Source organism: Arvicanthis niloticus, chromosome 18 (genome assembly GCF_011762505.2).
Source record: "Arvicanthis niloticus isolate mArvNil1 chromosome 18, mArvNil1.pat.X, whole genome shotgun sequence".
Classification (NCBI taxonomy): domain Eukaryota; kingdom Metazoa; phylum Chordata; class Mammalia; order Rodentia; family Muridae; genus Arvicanthis; species Arvicanthis niloticus.
Genome location: NC_047675.1, coordinates 43407456 through 43421469, shown reverse-complemented (window position 1 = coordinate 43421469; position 14014 = coordinate 43407456). Strand labels below are relative to the sequence as shown.

At 48.2% G+C, this 14014-nt stretch overlaps 1 protein-coding gene across 1 annotated transcript in view; it reads right to left on the bottom strand.

Moving 5' to 3' along the window:
- Positions 1 to 14014, bottom strand: part of Plcg2 (phospholipase C gamma 2) — a 131746-nt gene that overhangs the window by 68885 nt on the left and 48847 nt on the right. The window contains exons 3-5 of the mRNA XM_034522442.2: positions 9055 to 9198; positions 7737 to 7830; positions 6741 to 6788 (exon numbers count right to left, since the gene is read on the bottom strand). Of these exons, the coding sequence (XP_034378333.1) occupies positions 6741 to 6788; positions 7737 to 7830; positions 9055 to 9198 (286 nt within the window). The remainder of the gene's footprint in view (positions 1 to 6740; positions 6789 to 7736; positions 7831 to 9054; positions 9199 to 14014) is intronic.

Sequence of the window (14014 nt, the reverse complement as noted above, 5' to 3'; positions counted from 1 at the left end):
GATTCACTGTAGCCCGTGTCGCCCAGAACAGCCACATCCAAAGACCTCAGGACAGGACACCAGATATGACGGTGCTGGATGGGTCACAGGTAAGAGACTCAGGTCCTTCTGGCCAGAGATCAAGCATCCAGCAGAGTTAGAGAGGGCTGCATGCTCAAGAAGGACCCTACCCCACCCCCACCCCCAGGTATGGGCAGAAATCCACCCATGTCTCCACACTATCAACTTGGCTTTTGTCATCTTCAGAGAAGAGCTGCATGTGTGACTCCACACACTACAGCAGTCACCTCCAGCCTTCTTGCCTCCTTGTTCCCAACCCCCCCCACACACACACACACAGTGCTCAAGGCTCCTGTGGTGAGCACCAGGCCCTTGTGCTTCCAGATAAGCATTAGGCAATCCAAGAATCTTAACATCATGGGGTAGTCACTTCAAGGGAAGACATGGATGTATAACCTGTTTTCTGCCCAGAAGGCTGGGAATGGTGATAGCCTGGTGACCTCAGACATGGTGCCCCAGACTCTTAGGTTTATCTCAGCCACCCTCCCGAGGCCCTTATCTTAAGCATTGTCTCTCAATCCATAAAACCCATCTCCATGGAAGAGGCCACATAGACTTTACAAAGAAAAGGTTCAATGCAGTCATGCCTTAAGCTTCATTGTACACACAGGGTTGAGTTGATTGACCCAAGAGTCTGTTTTCTCAAGCTGTGCTGTACTTAAATATGCCTGAAAGAAACTGCCCGGTGTCAAGACACTCAAAGCTTGAACCAACACTGGCTACTGAGTTGTGTTGAACTGGACTTCCGACTTGCCTCACTCAGAGCCACACTCTGCTGCCTGTGGTGTTTTCAGGGGCACCCACCGCCTCCCACCACTGGGCCAAGAGGTCTGACTGTGCCTCGAGATGCCAGCAGACTTACAGAAGGCGCCTCAGAGGGTGACATTCCTCTTGGCCAGGGCAGGATGAAGATACGTGAGCAGCAGGTGCCACAGGGCAAGACACAAGAGAAAGATGGAAAATGTGGGGGTGAAGGAGGAAAGTCGGAGGCTCCAGGAGCTCAGGCTGCACCAGTAAAGGAAATGGCCACATCTGGAAACAGAGAGTAAGAAGGAGGAGACCCAAGAGCCAGGCAGCTGCTTAGGAACTGAGCAGGCGCAGGAGTCAAGAGCATCTGAGACACTAAACCCATGAGGCCCTTGTGCTTCCAGATAAGCATTAGGCAATCTAAGAATGTTAAAATCGTGGGGTAGTCACTTCAAGGGAAGACATGGAACACACCCCCAACCAGAGCACTCCCCAGCAGCTGGAGGGAGGTGAATCAGTAGCTCTTAGCCTGGTGAAATGGAGAGAGTGCCTTACTCACAGACCCATCCCACGGCAGGGGACCCCAGTACCTGGTGACAGGTCCAAGCATAGAAAGCAGATTTGACTCTCTGGACCTTTATTCCAGAGAACTGGTGCAGTGTCAGAACTCCCAACCCAGGAGCAATAGCAGCCCGTCCTGCTGCCTGTGCCCCCTGTAGCTCTCAGAGTCCCTGGTATCAGCTCCCTTGACACAAACCTGTAACTCAGATCTCATCCTAGGGCTCAACCAGAAACCAGGATGATCTTCCGTGAACTACAACAAAAAAACAACTTCTTCCAAGGGGCAGCTGACACCCCTCTTTCATGCAGACATCATCAACCAACCCCAATAAAGCCTAGCTGGGTCCCGGGAGCCTTCAAGGCTACACCCATCACTAGAGGAGACCCTGAAACCTGCCTGCTATAAAAAAAAAAAAAAAAAAAAAAAAAAAAAAAAAAAAAAAAAAAAAAAAAAAAAAAGACCTTTCTCATCCATGGCTATTTATAATAACAATAATAATAAATATTTAATGTGGAGTGTTTTCTTTAAGCCAGGCCCTATCTAGGCAGTGTACAATGTATCCTCACTGAATTTCACAAACCAGCACCCAGCCAGGACGCAGGGTGGAAGACGACATCATGGCTCTCTGTAGATAGGGAAACTGAAGAATAATTATCAACACAAGCAGTGTTACAGCTTCTATTACTGTTTGTCTCCCTCCCTCCTCTCTCTCTCTCTCACTGTTCCTGTGTGTGTGCGTGCATGTGTGTATGCACATGCACGTATGTATGCATGCCTGTGTGTGTACGTGTGTGTCTGTATGCACATGCACAAGACTCTGTGTGTGTGTGTGTGTGTGTGTGTGTGTGTGTGTGTGTGTGTTGAGGGCAAAGATGTCAGGTGTGTGCCTCCAGCATGGCTAACCTCACAGAACTTTCTAGAGTAATGCCTATGTTCTCTATTTGTGCTAGTCAGCACACCAGCAGCCAACCCCACACGACTACTGTGATGGAGGAACTGGTACAGGCACCGTATCTACCACTGGCCCATGTACTCAGCAACCCCTACATTCACTGAGGAGATCAAGGGCCCTGCTTCTTGAAGCTGTTTAGGGACCACTACTTCCCAAGGATTTGTCAGAATGCAAATTCTTCAGGTCTGAACCCCCCACATCTAAACTCCTCAGAGGAGAAGAAAGAGGGCTGGTTCACCATGCCCTCAGGGATTGAGAATTCCTTTCTCTTGAGAACTTCTTTCTCAACCCTGGGCTGCATAGTGAAACATTGTCTCAAAAGAGATTGCTGGGACTGAAGAAGTTACATTGGCTATTCTTCCAGAAGACCTGGGGGGTTCCATTCCCCACGCCCACTTGGCAGCTCACAGCCATATGTAACTCCAGTTCCAGGGGATCCTACATGGCCTCCCTTGAGCACCAGATACACACACAGTGTGCACACATAGATGCAGACACATACTTATACACATTAAAATAAACCGCTTTTTTTTTTTTTTTTAAAGAAAAAACCCCATACCCACAACGATGTCGAGTGCAACGGAATCCGCACAGGTGTGGCTTCGATTATCAACCACAGGAAACCTATTTGCATCCAGGAGGTACCGGATCTCTTCCCCATCTCCCACCTGCAGCACATCCCGGCAGACCCTACAGTCTTCCCAGTCCTCCCGTGTTCCCTGCAGAACTGAACAAGGAAGTCTGTTCTGCTTACGCAAATTCAGTGGTATAACCCGGTGGGCAGGGATGGAGGGAAAGCGTGTTGGTAAGGACGAGGAAGAAACAGACCATCTGTGCCTTACTGAGGAGACCGTGTCAGAACACCACCATTCTGGAAAACAGCCCAGAAGTTCCTCAGAATGTAAACCACTGCTCCAACAGGAAGGACAGGACCCCCTGCAGGTGTTTCTGCCCATGTGTGTACCATGAATCACAGTGGCAGGAGCCCAAGAGAGAACAAACTTTGGAATATTATTTAACCTCAAAAAATAAAGTGGTTTCTGCTACACCAGAGACAGGAGGCAGGAGGATCACAAGTCCAAGGCTTGCTGCCTAGACAACCATGGGAGACCCTGTCTCTCAAAAGAAAAGGTAAAAAGAAGGCTTCAAGAAGGGTGTAGTGCTTATGCTACGGTGGGGATCAGCCCTTTGAGGGCCTTACTCCAAGTGAAATCAGTAAGAGTGTAAGGGGCAATGAGTTACAGTTCCATTTCTAGGAGGCACATCAAACAGAGCAGTTTCCAGTTTGTTCTCTCTCTCTGTCTCTCTCTCTGTCTCTCTCTCTGTCTCTGTCTCTCTCTCTCTCTCTCTCTCTCTCTCTGTGTGTGTGTGTGTGTGTGTGTGTGTAGAAGCAGATCAAGGTAGAAGCCATCCTTAACATGCTGGGTTGCTTTAAGCAAGTGATCTGATCCCTCTGGGACTCGGTGTCTTTACATGTAAAATGGGTGCCTAGCGCAGTGGTTGGCTGGGAGCATTTGGTTGGCATGTGATCTGCCTAATACAGTGGCTGTTGCCAAGCAAGTCCTCCACAAAAGCCAGCGGCTACCACTTTGCCCTAGGAGAAGTTAGAAGCTGGACAGGGCTTGGGCCAAGAAAAATACCAGGGGTTCAGGCTCGGCCTGAGCTAGGCCAGTCCATTCTTGCCTTTGGCAACTCCTGTTTTCCTCTGGGAAACGGGTTTAGTCAGAGGCTGTAGGAGACAGGAAAGGGAGGGAAACTGGCCTGGCTGCCCTTTCTGGAACACTCTGGTCAAAGTTCCTTTTGAAGTATCCCTGAAGTCTCCTAGTGGTGAGATGTGATTCTCAATGCGACAAGCAGCAGGGCCAGCTGGGAGAGCTGGGAGAGATGGGTGGAGGCACAGCCAGGGACCACACCTCCAGAAGCAGGTCCCCTCTTGGCTAATGGGAAGATGGGTTTCTGGGCAGAATTTGAAGAATCCATCTGCAGCAAGGGGCAGGCATCCATCTCCAATCCATATAAGAGACAAAAGTAGACAACTCCACCACCATGGAGACAGTAATGACCGGAGTCACCCTGATCCAGTCTGCACAATGAGCACAATCTCAGAGGTGACAACACCGTAAGACCTCAGTATGTAAAACCCACAACACCTCACTAGATCAACCCTGGTGACACCAGAGAGCAGCCAGGAGATGACTGATGGGAGGGACAGGCCGAGGGGAGAAACCATGTGCCTAGAGGTTACAAATGCCCCGGCTGGGTACACTAAACAAGACAGAAATGAACAAGAGACAGGTGGAAATGTCAGACACAAAGTCACCTTCATGAAACCGGGACAAAATGGGGAAGCTGGTGGCATTTAGTTTTGCCTCATTTATGAAAACCAAAAATAAAGGAAAGAAAAAGAAGCTAGTTAGTTAGTTAGCTTGCTAGTTAGTGTTAGTTAGCTGAAGTAGGGTCTCACATGGCCCTTCCTGGCTTCCAACTCTCTCAACCTTGAACTTCTGACCCTCCCACTTCAGGCTCCTGAGGGCTAGAGCAACAGGCCTTCTGTATCTCCATCCTTGCCTGGGGTGGATCCTGGGGCTGCATGGATGCTCGGCAAGCACTCTACCAGATAAACCATAGTCCAGTCTCAAAATAAACCTTTTTAAACAAAAAGTCAATTGTGAGACAAGGATTATAAAGAGTTAACACTGTCTGGATGCCACGTTCTCTACAGCTCCATGCAGGGTGGTACTTGTGGTATGCATTTGTTTGTTTGTTTGTTTGTTTGTGGGGACCTTTTTTTTTTTTACAGATTTATTTATTTTATGTGTATGAGTGTTTCGCCTGCATGCATGTATGTGCGGTACATGTGGGCCTGGTGCCTGTGGGTTTCAGAAGAGGGCATTGGATCCCATGGAACTAGAGTTATAAATCATCATGAACACACACACACACACACACACACACACACACACACAAGAGCAAAGATTGCTCTTGCCTGTTGTTGAACCGTCTCTCCAGCCCCAGGTGGCTTTTATCACTTCATTATTAATTAGAGGAAGGAAATAAAAGGGTGGTCCATCTCCAACTCAGAAAGAAATGCAAATTTAAACAAAGGATGCTAGCCCATTCATCCTCCAGACTAACAAAGGACAAAGACCCGCTGGAGAGAGTGGGCAGGTCAGCGCTCAGTGCCACAGCTGGAAATCAACCCTGTCACCACCTCTGCCACCATACACCAGGAGCTGACATCTGGGCAACTAAGGATGTCCCCAACTCACATGTACAGCACCCAAGTTCACACTCAAAGGTTGTCTTTCACAAAATTAACATGAAGTCAGAAGCCACTATATGTCTACAAATGGGGAAATAGTTACTGGGTTAGCACTGCCTCTGCCTAAGGAAAAACACAAGCTGAGTATCTTTTTAAAACAACAACAACAAAAACCAGGCCTGGAAGTACAGGTCTCTCACCCCACTACACAAGGGCCTGAGGCAGGAAGATTGAAAGTTCGAAGCCAGTCAAGGCTATAGAGAGAGTTAGAGGCCAGCCTGGATAATGTAGAGAGATTCTGTCTGAAAACAAAAAGAAGATGCTAGAGACATTTAGAACACTTGTCTAGAATCCGCCAGTGAAGGGCTGTGGTCGTGGCTCAGCGATAGAGTGAATGCCTCGCAAGCAGAAGACCAGAGGTTCAACCCCAAGTACAGAAGGAGGGGGTGAAGGGAGGGAGGAGACAAGGAAAGAGGAAGGGGGTAAGGAGGTAGGGAGGGAGGACCAGAGGGAGGATGGGAGGGAGGGAGGGAGGGAGGAGAAAGGGAAGGAAGGAGGGGGTAGGGAGAGAGGGAGGGAGGAGAGAAGGAAGAAGGGAGGAGAAAGGGAAGGGAGAAGGGAAGGAGAGGGAAGGAGGGAGGGAAAAAAGAGGGAGGGAGGAGAGAGAGGGGGAAGAGAGAGGGAGGGAATTAAACACAGAATCCGACAGAGAGCCCTGGGTGGTGATGCAGTCCCATCCTCCAGGGACTGAAATACACAGAAGGACATCATCACATCTCACCTCATCCCTGCCCAGAGCTACACCACTGTCACCAAACAAAGCTTGCTCCCTCGGGACCAGTCTCTCCCATCAGACACTGCAGACACTGTGGTCATAATGTTTCCTGCTGGGTTCCCAGGACATGGTAGGTGTTCCAGCCCCAGTCCCTTTGTCAAATGTCACCTCAGCAGCTGAACTGGAGCTCTCTCCATCAGAAGCTTCATTCATGCAGAGGATTTGGTCGCCATCAACCCCAGAACCTGAGAGCCTTCCTACCACAGGATGTGAACTGACCCACCCCCTACCCCCAAACATTAAAATAAGCAAGTATCACAGTTAAAAAAAAAAAAAAAAAAAAAAAAAAAAAAAAAAAAAAAAGCCTGCCAATGGGCCTTACCTGTTTCTTCGGGTTTGATCTACTGAATAAATCTGTTTTCGCAGCCAACTGCAAAGAGAGTGAAGCCAAAAAGAGGAGGAAAAGTCAGAAACTACTGCAAGTTCAAGAGCTCTAGAGAATGAGGACAGAGTCCCCAAAAGGAGAAGAGATCTCCAACATCCCCCACAAACCTGCTTGGGAGCCAGACTCCACCTGTGGCCAAAGAACCCTGTCTGAACCCCGAGGGTGCATCCATGAGATCAAGCGAGCTCTCCATAAAGGACAATTCCCCATCACTAATTCCCAACCAGCTGAGAAGAAAACTGGTGCATGAAGAAAGGTTTTGGTTCATTGGGGGAGGGGTAGTGACCCAGCTCTGAGTCCTATGCACACATATCACACTGAAAACAGTGCTTAGAAGGGCTTCACCACCACCCCCATCATGGGGTGGCCACCTCCAGACTCAGCTTCTGCCCACTTTAATCCATTATTAAATCCTTTCAGGTGAAAGACCTACCCTTCACATATGTGTGCGTGCAAAGATCCACACAGAGATGGTGACACACATGTATACTGAACACACACACACCACCTAGAAACACATGTATACACACATGCACTGTGAACAAATGCACAGATAATTATATACACATCTACAATATGCATATGCACATATAAATACATGCACATGAGAGGCGTATAGAAGAATGTACGTGAACAGATATTTTATATGCTTGCAGATATACACAGAAAGATTCGTATACACATGCGCGTGCACACATACAACCATGGGTGTTTCCACCTCAGCTGAAGTGCCCTGTTCATGCCAAGGGCTAAAGCTAAACACTAGGGAGAGAGGCTCTTATCTGGAACATTGGAGCGTTCTTAGTCATTATCGGGTGCTGCTATACACAGGGCACTGATGAATTTGGGGATTCAATGTCCCATTTTTCTCCCTTTGGACTATATCCCCAAATGCCCAGGAACAAGGGAGGACAATGACAATGGGTTGTGTACCTCTCAATCACTGTGGGAGTGGATGCACTCATCGCTTCCTGGTGTAGGATCTTCAAGCCAGAGAGCCACTTCACCGCATCCTCCTTTGAGTCGGCTGTAGGCAGAATGGGAGAGGGGGCGGTGAACTCTGGGTGACTCTTTTTGCTTGTTTCTGCTGGAGGCTGGAATCTGGGACCTTGTGAACGGTAGCTCTACCTCTGAGCTCTGTCCCCAGCTCACTCTTCAGCTTTTTGATGGACACACCATTGGGGTGGCCAGAAATCCCATCTCCAGATATGTAAATTTACATGTTCTCACATGTGTGTATATACATGTACATGTGTGTTGTGTGTGCGTGCTGTGTCATGTGTACATGTATGTGTGTAGTATGTGCATGTGTGTGCCATGTGCATGAGTGTACTGCACAAGTGTGTGTTTTGTATGTACATCCATGTGTGTTATGTGCCTACATCCATGAGGCATATATGATACTTACATGCATGTACATGTGTTTATTGCTATGTGGACTCATGTGTGTGCTTGTATGTGTGTGGTATGTGCATGCATATTGTGCTGTGTGAGCACTGTATGTGCTATGTGTGTATGTTATATACATGTTTACTGTGTTTGAGAGTGTGTGTCGTATACATGTATGTGTGCTGTGTTCATGCATGCATGTGTTGTGTCTATATGTGCACACATGAATTGCTGTGTGCGGCCATGCATGTGTATACTGTGGGCATACATGTTTGTGCTGTGTGAATACATATTAATGTATGTTATGTAAGCACATGCAAATATGTGTGTAATGTATTATGTATGTGCTGTAGGCATGCATACGTACATTCTTGCATACTATATACATGCATGAGTGTGCTGTGTGCCTGCATCCATATGTGCCATGTTCATGCATGCCCATGCATACATGTGTGTGCTCTGTGCCCACATATGTACCCAAGGTCTCAGGGTAATCCATTCAGATGAGTATTTTCTGTGCATCAACCACTGTGGGAAAAACAAGTGACATGTTTGTCAGCAGAGCCTAGCCTGCAGTGACCACGTTAACTACCTCAGTTAACTCTCAAGCCAGGCAGACACAGGACACTTCGCACAACGTCCCAAGGAGAAAGCCACATTGTTCTCCCCAGTTCACAGCCAAGCAAATCGCTACTCACCCATACCCAAAGACACAATCGAGAAAACAGTAGGGCTGGAATGTAAGACAGGGGTTCCTGGAACATGCATTAGTGACCATGAAGTATGATCTTTCGCAGAAGTAGAAGAAGGCGAAGGAGGTGGGGGCCGGGGGGGGGAGGCATCCAGAAAAATGTGCACCCACTTGCCAAACTGAGCGTGCTGAGGACGAACTGGGTGCCGTAGAAGATGGTGAAGCAACAGTCTGCCTTGTGACGGACAGCCTTGGCTCGCTCAAAGTCCTTGGAGTTCTTCCCTGGACGGATTTCCTTTATTTCCATGATGTCCACTGAGAGAAAGCAAATACAGCCCATCAGAACCCCCAGTTCCCTGCAGAAGAGGGTACAGCCTTGCCCTGCAGCCCTGGCACCCCAGCACCTTAATCCTAAAAGACAGCTTTGAGTCTATCTCTGACCAGAGTCCCATCAGAGCTCAGGGTCCACTCCTCCTGAGTGTGGAAACCAAAAGCCACCAGGCATCTGCCTCCTCCAATCGGCCAGGGAGGAAAGATGCTATAGTGTGAACATTAAATGTACCCCAACATTTATGTGTCAGAAGCTTGGGCCCAACTCTGAAAACACCCATCAGAAGTGGAGCCTTGAGGAAGGAGGTGACTGGATCAGTGTCCTGGCCTTGTCAATGAACTGATCAATTGACAGGTTTAGAACCTGACTGGGGTATTAGCGGTGTTAGAGGACTGGGGAGGTGGGGCCTGGCTGGAAGAAGGAAGTCATTCCTCCGCCCTCATCCCTCGCTCCACCCACACTCCTCTTCCTGGCCACCATGAGATGGACATCTGTGCTTCACCACATGCTCCCCTCTGTGTGCCACCACAGCCCAGAGACAACTGAGCCTAGTAGCCATGGGCCGAAACCTTCAAAACCAAGGATCAAAACCAAACATCTTTCCGTCTCTCAGCCGGTTGTCTCCGGTGTGTCACAACCATGGAAAGCTGGCTGACACAAAGGCTTTAGGGATTCCCTACTTCAGCCATCACCCCCTTTCCAAGACAGACACAGTAAACTGGAGCTTTGAGCTTTGCTAATGGAACTGGCCTTTAGGAACAAGACCCAGGATACTCTATCACAGCAGGAGAGCGACCGATGCTCACTGGTGACCTCTCCAGGTATTGCTAAGAGCAGCCAGTGCCAGTGACTAATTCTGCTTAAGATCTTCTTTCCCCTTGAGTCCCAACAGCCCCAAATGTCACTTGCCTCAACTGGAGCAAAAACAAAAAAAACAAAAAACAAAAAACAAAAAACAAAAAAAACAAAAAAAAAAAAACCAGAGGGACACTGAATAGCTACTTTCAGGTGCAAAAGCTACAAGAATCAGATGACCAGGATGCTCTTTGCAACACAGCATCTTCTCGGCCAAATCTGTGAAATATCTTCACTTAAACAAGACCTGCATAATGACGCCACTAGCTGAAATATCAACATGGATGTGGGAAATACTTCAAGATCCCACCCCCTAGATAAAGAGTTATAGGCAATCAATGGTTGCTGAGAGAGAAGCAGTTTTCTTTAGGGAAGAGCCCCCCTATGGGTCATTGGGTTTCAAGTAGTTACATGCCATCAACACTAATCGGACTCAGCAGATTCTAGATAAATAGATATTGATAAATTGATCTAAGAGGTACATATTTGGTCTCTGACCCCATATCCTGGGACACAATTCCAAAAACTCATAGTATCTTCAAACTGATGGGTCTTTCCTGTGACCAGGAGCTCTCCTGATGGAGTCTTAAGATGGAAGCTGGTTGCCAGAGTACCAGGTGACTTCAGGATCTAAACTTTCAGCCCCACCCTCAACCCTCAGGGAGCAGGGCAGGATTGAGGGAGAGGTATCACCAATGGGCAATAGTTTAATGCACTGGGCTTCCACAGTGACATTTACACATAAGCCCAAGACAAAACTCAAGGCACTTCCTGGATGTTGAACATACAAAGGTTACCGGGGGATGGATGTAAACAGGTTAAGCTACATGGGATGGGGCCGAGACAGGATTCTCCACATATATCCTGCCCTGTGTGTGCATCTCTGCTATTTAGACATCTACCTACCTCCTCTGTAATAGTTTTTACAGTAAACCAGGGAAGATGATGGGTTCTCTGAGGTCCATGAGCCATTTTAACAAATTCATCAAACCCTAGGAGATGTTGTAAGGCTGTGGTAGATCAGTAAGATGCAAAGGGACCGATCTGGACCAGTAAAGTGAGGGAAGCCCCAATGAGACACACGGTACCCCAGTCTGTGAGATCAGATACACCATCTGCCAAGAACTATCAGAACTGAACAGAATCCGAGGATACCTAGCTGGTGTCCGCTGGAGTGGTGCTGGCTTGCTTTATAAGAGAAGGTGGTTGTCATGGTTTGAATATACTTGGCCCAGGGAGTGGCAATGTTTGGAGGTGTGGTCCTGTTGGAGTAGGTGTGTCACTGTGGGCATGACCTTTAAGACCTTCATCCTAGCTGCCTGGAAGTCATTCTTCCACTAGCAGCCTTCAGATGAAGTTATAGAACTTTCAGCTCCTCCTGTACCATGCCTGCCTAGATGCTGCCATGTTCCCGCCTTGATGATAATGGACTGAACCTCTAAACCTATAAGCCAGCCCCAATTAGATGTTGTCCTTTATAAGACTTGTCTTGATCATGGTGTCTGTTCCTAGCAGTAAAACCCTAAGACAGTGGTGATGGAGGCAGAGAAGGAAGAGGAAGAAGAGGAGAAGGAGAAAGAAAATGAATAGAACAAGCCAGACAGTAGTGGCACAGGCCTTTAATCCCAGCCCTTGAGAGGCAGGGGCAGGAGGATGTCTGTGAGTTTGAGGCCAGCCTGGTCTACAGAGTGAGTTAGTTCTAGGATAGCCCGGGCTATACACACACACACACACACACACACACCTGCCTTGAAAAACAAAACAAGAATAGGCAAGAGAGAATTTTCATAGCACACATACCAGAGAAGGCTGTTCACTTCGAGTGACCAGTGCATTGAGTTGTATTGCCTCACAGATATGCACAGCTATCCACACAGCCGATTCCAGAACACTCTGTGACATGGTGAGAAACTTGGACCTTCATGCTGCCCCATCCCATCCTCTTTCAACCCCACACTAGCTGCATCAGGAGCAACCACTAAGCTACACGTGACTTCTCCAGACTCAACAATTCTGGACATTTGATACAAATGGACTCAAGAAACATGGTTTCTTGTCTGACTTCTTTCCCTCCATATGACCTTTTCAAAGCACACCTGTGCTGAGTGGGACCGTCTCAAAGTCTGCTGTTTGCTGAAGTGTGAGTCAACATTCCAGTTGCCTCTCCCCCCCCAGTACTTGAATCCCTCACTTTCTCTTCCCGTCTACCACCCATGGATGAACACTTGGTTCTGGTGACAAGGCTGCTGTGAAGAATCTCAGGCAAGTGCTTGTTTGGACACTTGCACCTGGGGAGATTGTAGGCTAGAAACCAGTTCTCCATCCATCACACCCTTGGGGATGCTGGGATGGCAAAAGAGTTCAAGGCTAGCCCCCACAGGTTGGAGGTCACTTCCCAGGCCTGGTGGCTGCATCCCCAAGCCCTTCAGACCCGTGACTGACACTTCTCAGGTCTGTGGATGAGCAGCAGGTGAAGCCCATGGATAGCTGAGGGTGTTCTCCAGTCTACTCATCATCATTCAGTGAGCACGAGCCCCCAGGAAGATGGAAGGCTCTCCTCAGCTGTGGGTGTGTGCCATTAAGACATGTCCAATGCAAAGTGGAGATGCTGGTGTGGCATCTTTAGTGACATGCCCAGCAGGCTCACCCCACAGGGTGATGACCCTACCACCTCAGGCACAGAGCAACATAGGCACCCTATGACCTAAGGCTGGGATAAGAGCCTAGGGTGGGGAAGACATAATCCACATTCCTGGGTTCATTTAACTCACAAGACATGGTGCGGCTAGTATTCAGGCTGAGGGACTCTGAGCCAGCCAGCTTGGGTTTGTCATGCAACCTCCCCATCAGCATGGTAGCTTCCGGTAGTAATTTCACTCTGCCTGCCTCTGTTTCCCCAGATATAGAAGTGATAACATCACTCAGAACTTGTGTGTGTGTGTGTGTGTGTGTGTGTGTGTGTGTGTGTGTGGTGACACACACATTTAATCATCTTCAGGGGGGTGGTTAGGGGAATTGAGATAGGATCTTGATATGTAACCCAGACTGGCCTCACGCTCACAAACCTCCTGCCTCAGCCTCCCACACACTGAGATTTCAAGTGTATGCCTAGCTATACCTAACAGCTCCTAATAAGTTTAGACTAAGTGTAGAAACTTCTGTGTATGTTACCTATCCATTCTAAAGTCATTAACACAATGGAACAATGATACACAGGAATCATTAAATAAATAAATAAGTAAGTAACACAGTGTAAGGCCAGCAAGCTGGCTCAGTGGGTAAAGGCCAATGTCCTGAGGCTAATCCCCAGGACCTACACAACGATAAGAGAGAACTGGCTCCTACAAGTTTGTCCTCTGACCTCCAAACCAACATGTTCGGTTCTCACTTTCCGGATATCCAAACTACTGTCTGCCCAAACTGCGCCATCCAGACCTCAGACCTCCTCTAAGGTGTTCAAGTACAGACACCAACACAACATGGTGAAGGCTTGCATCAGTCAGCAACAAGAGAGGAACACGCCCACCACCGCTCTGCATGTTGAAGACCATCATGTGTAAAACCTGGTGCCCCCCCCCCCCCCCCCCCGCTCCATCAGATCCCTTCTGATGCCTAATGTTGACAACTAATAAGCCTGGTACTGTACTAACAGGGCTGAACTACAGTTACTATTTCCAAAGCAAAGAAGAACATGGTAACTCAGATGTCTACTGTGAGTGTGTGTGTGTGTGTGTGTGTGTGTGTGTGTGTGTGTGTGTGTGTGTGTTATGTGAGTATGGACATGATTGTGTGTATACACAGAGGGTTCCCTCGTGTGTGCACATGGTGCACTTAAAGGCCAGAGGTCAACATTGGGCATCTTCCTCTATTGCGGTCCATCTTGCCTTTTAAACCTTTGTTTGTTTAGTTAAGGTGTGTCTGTGTGTGTCTATGTGTGTGCTCACA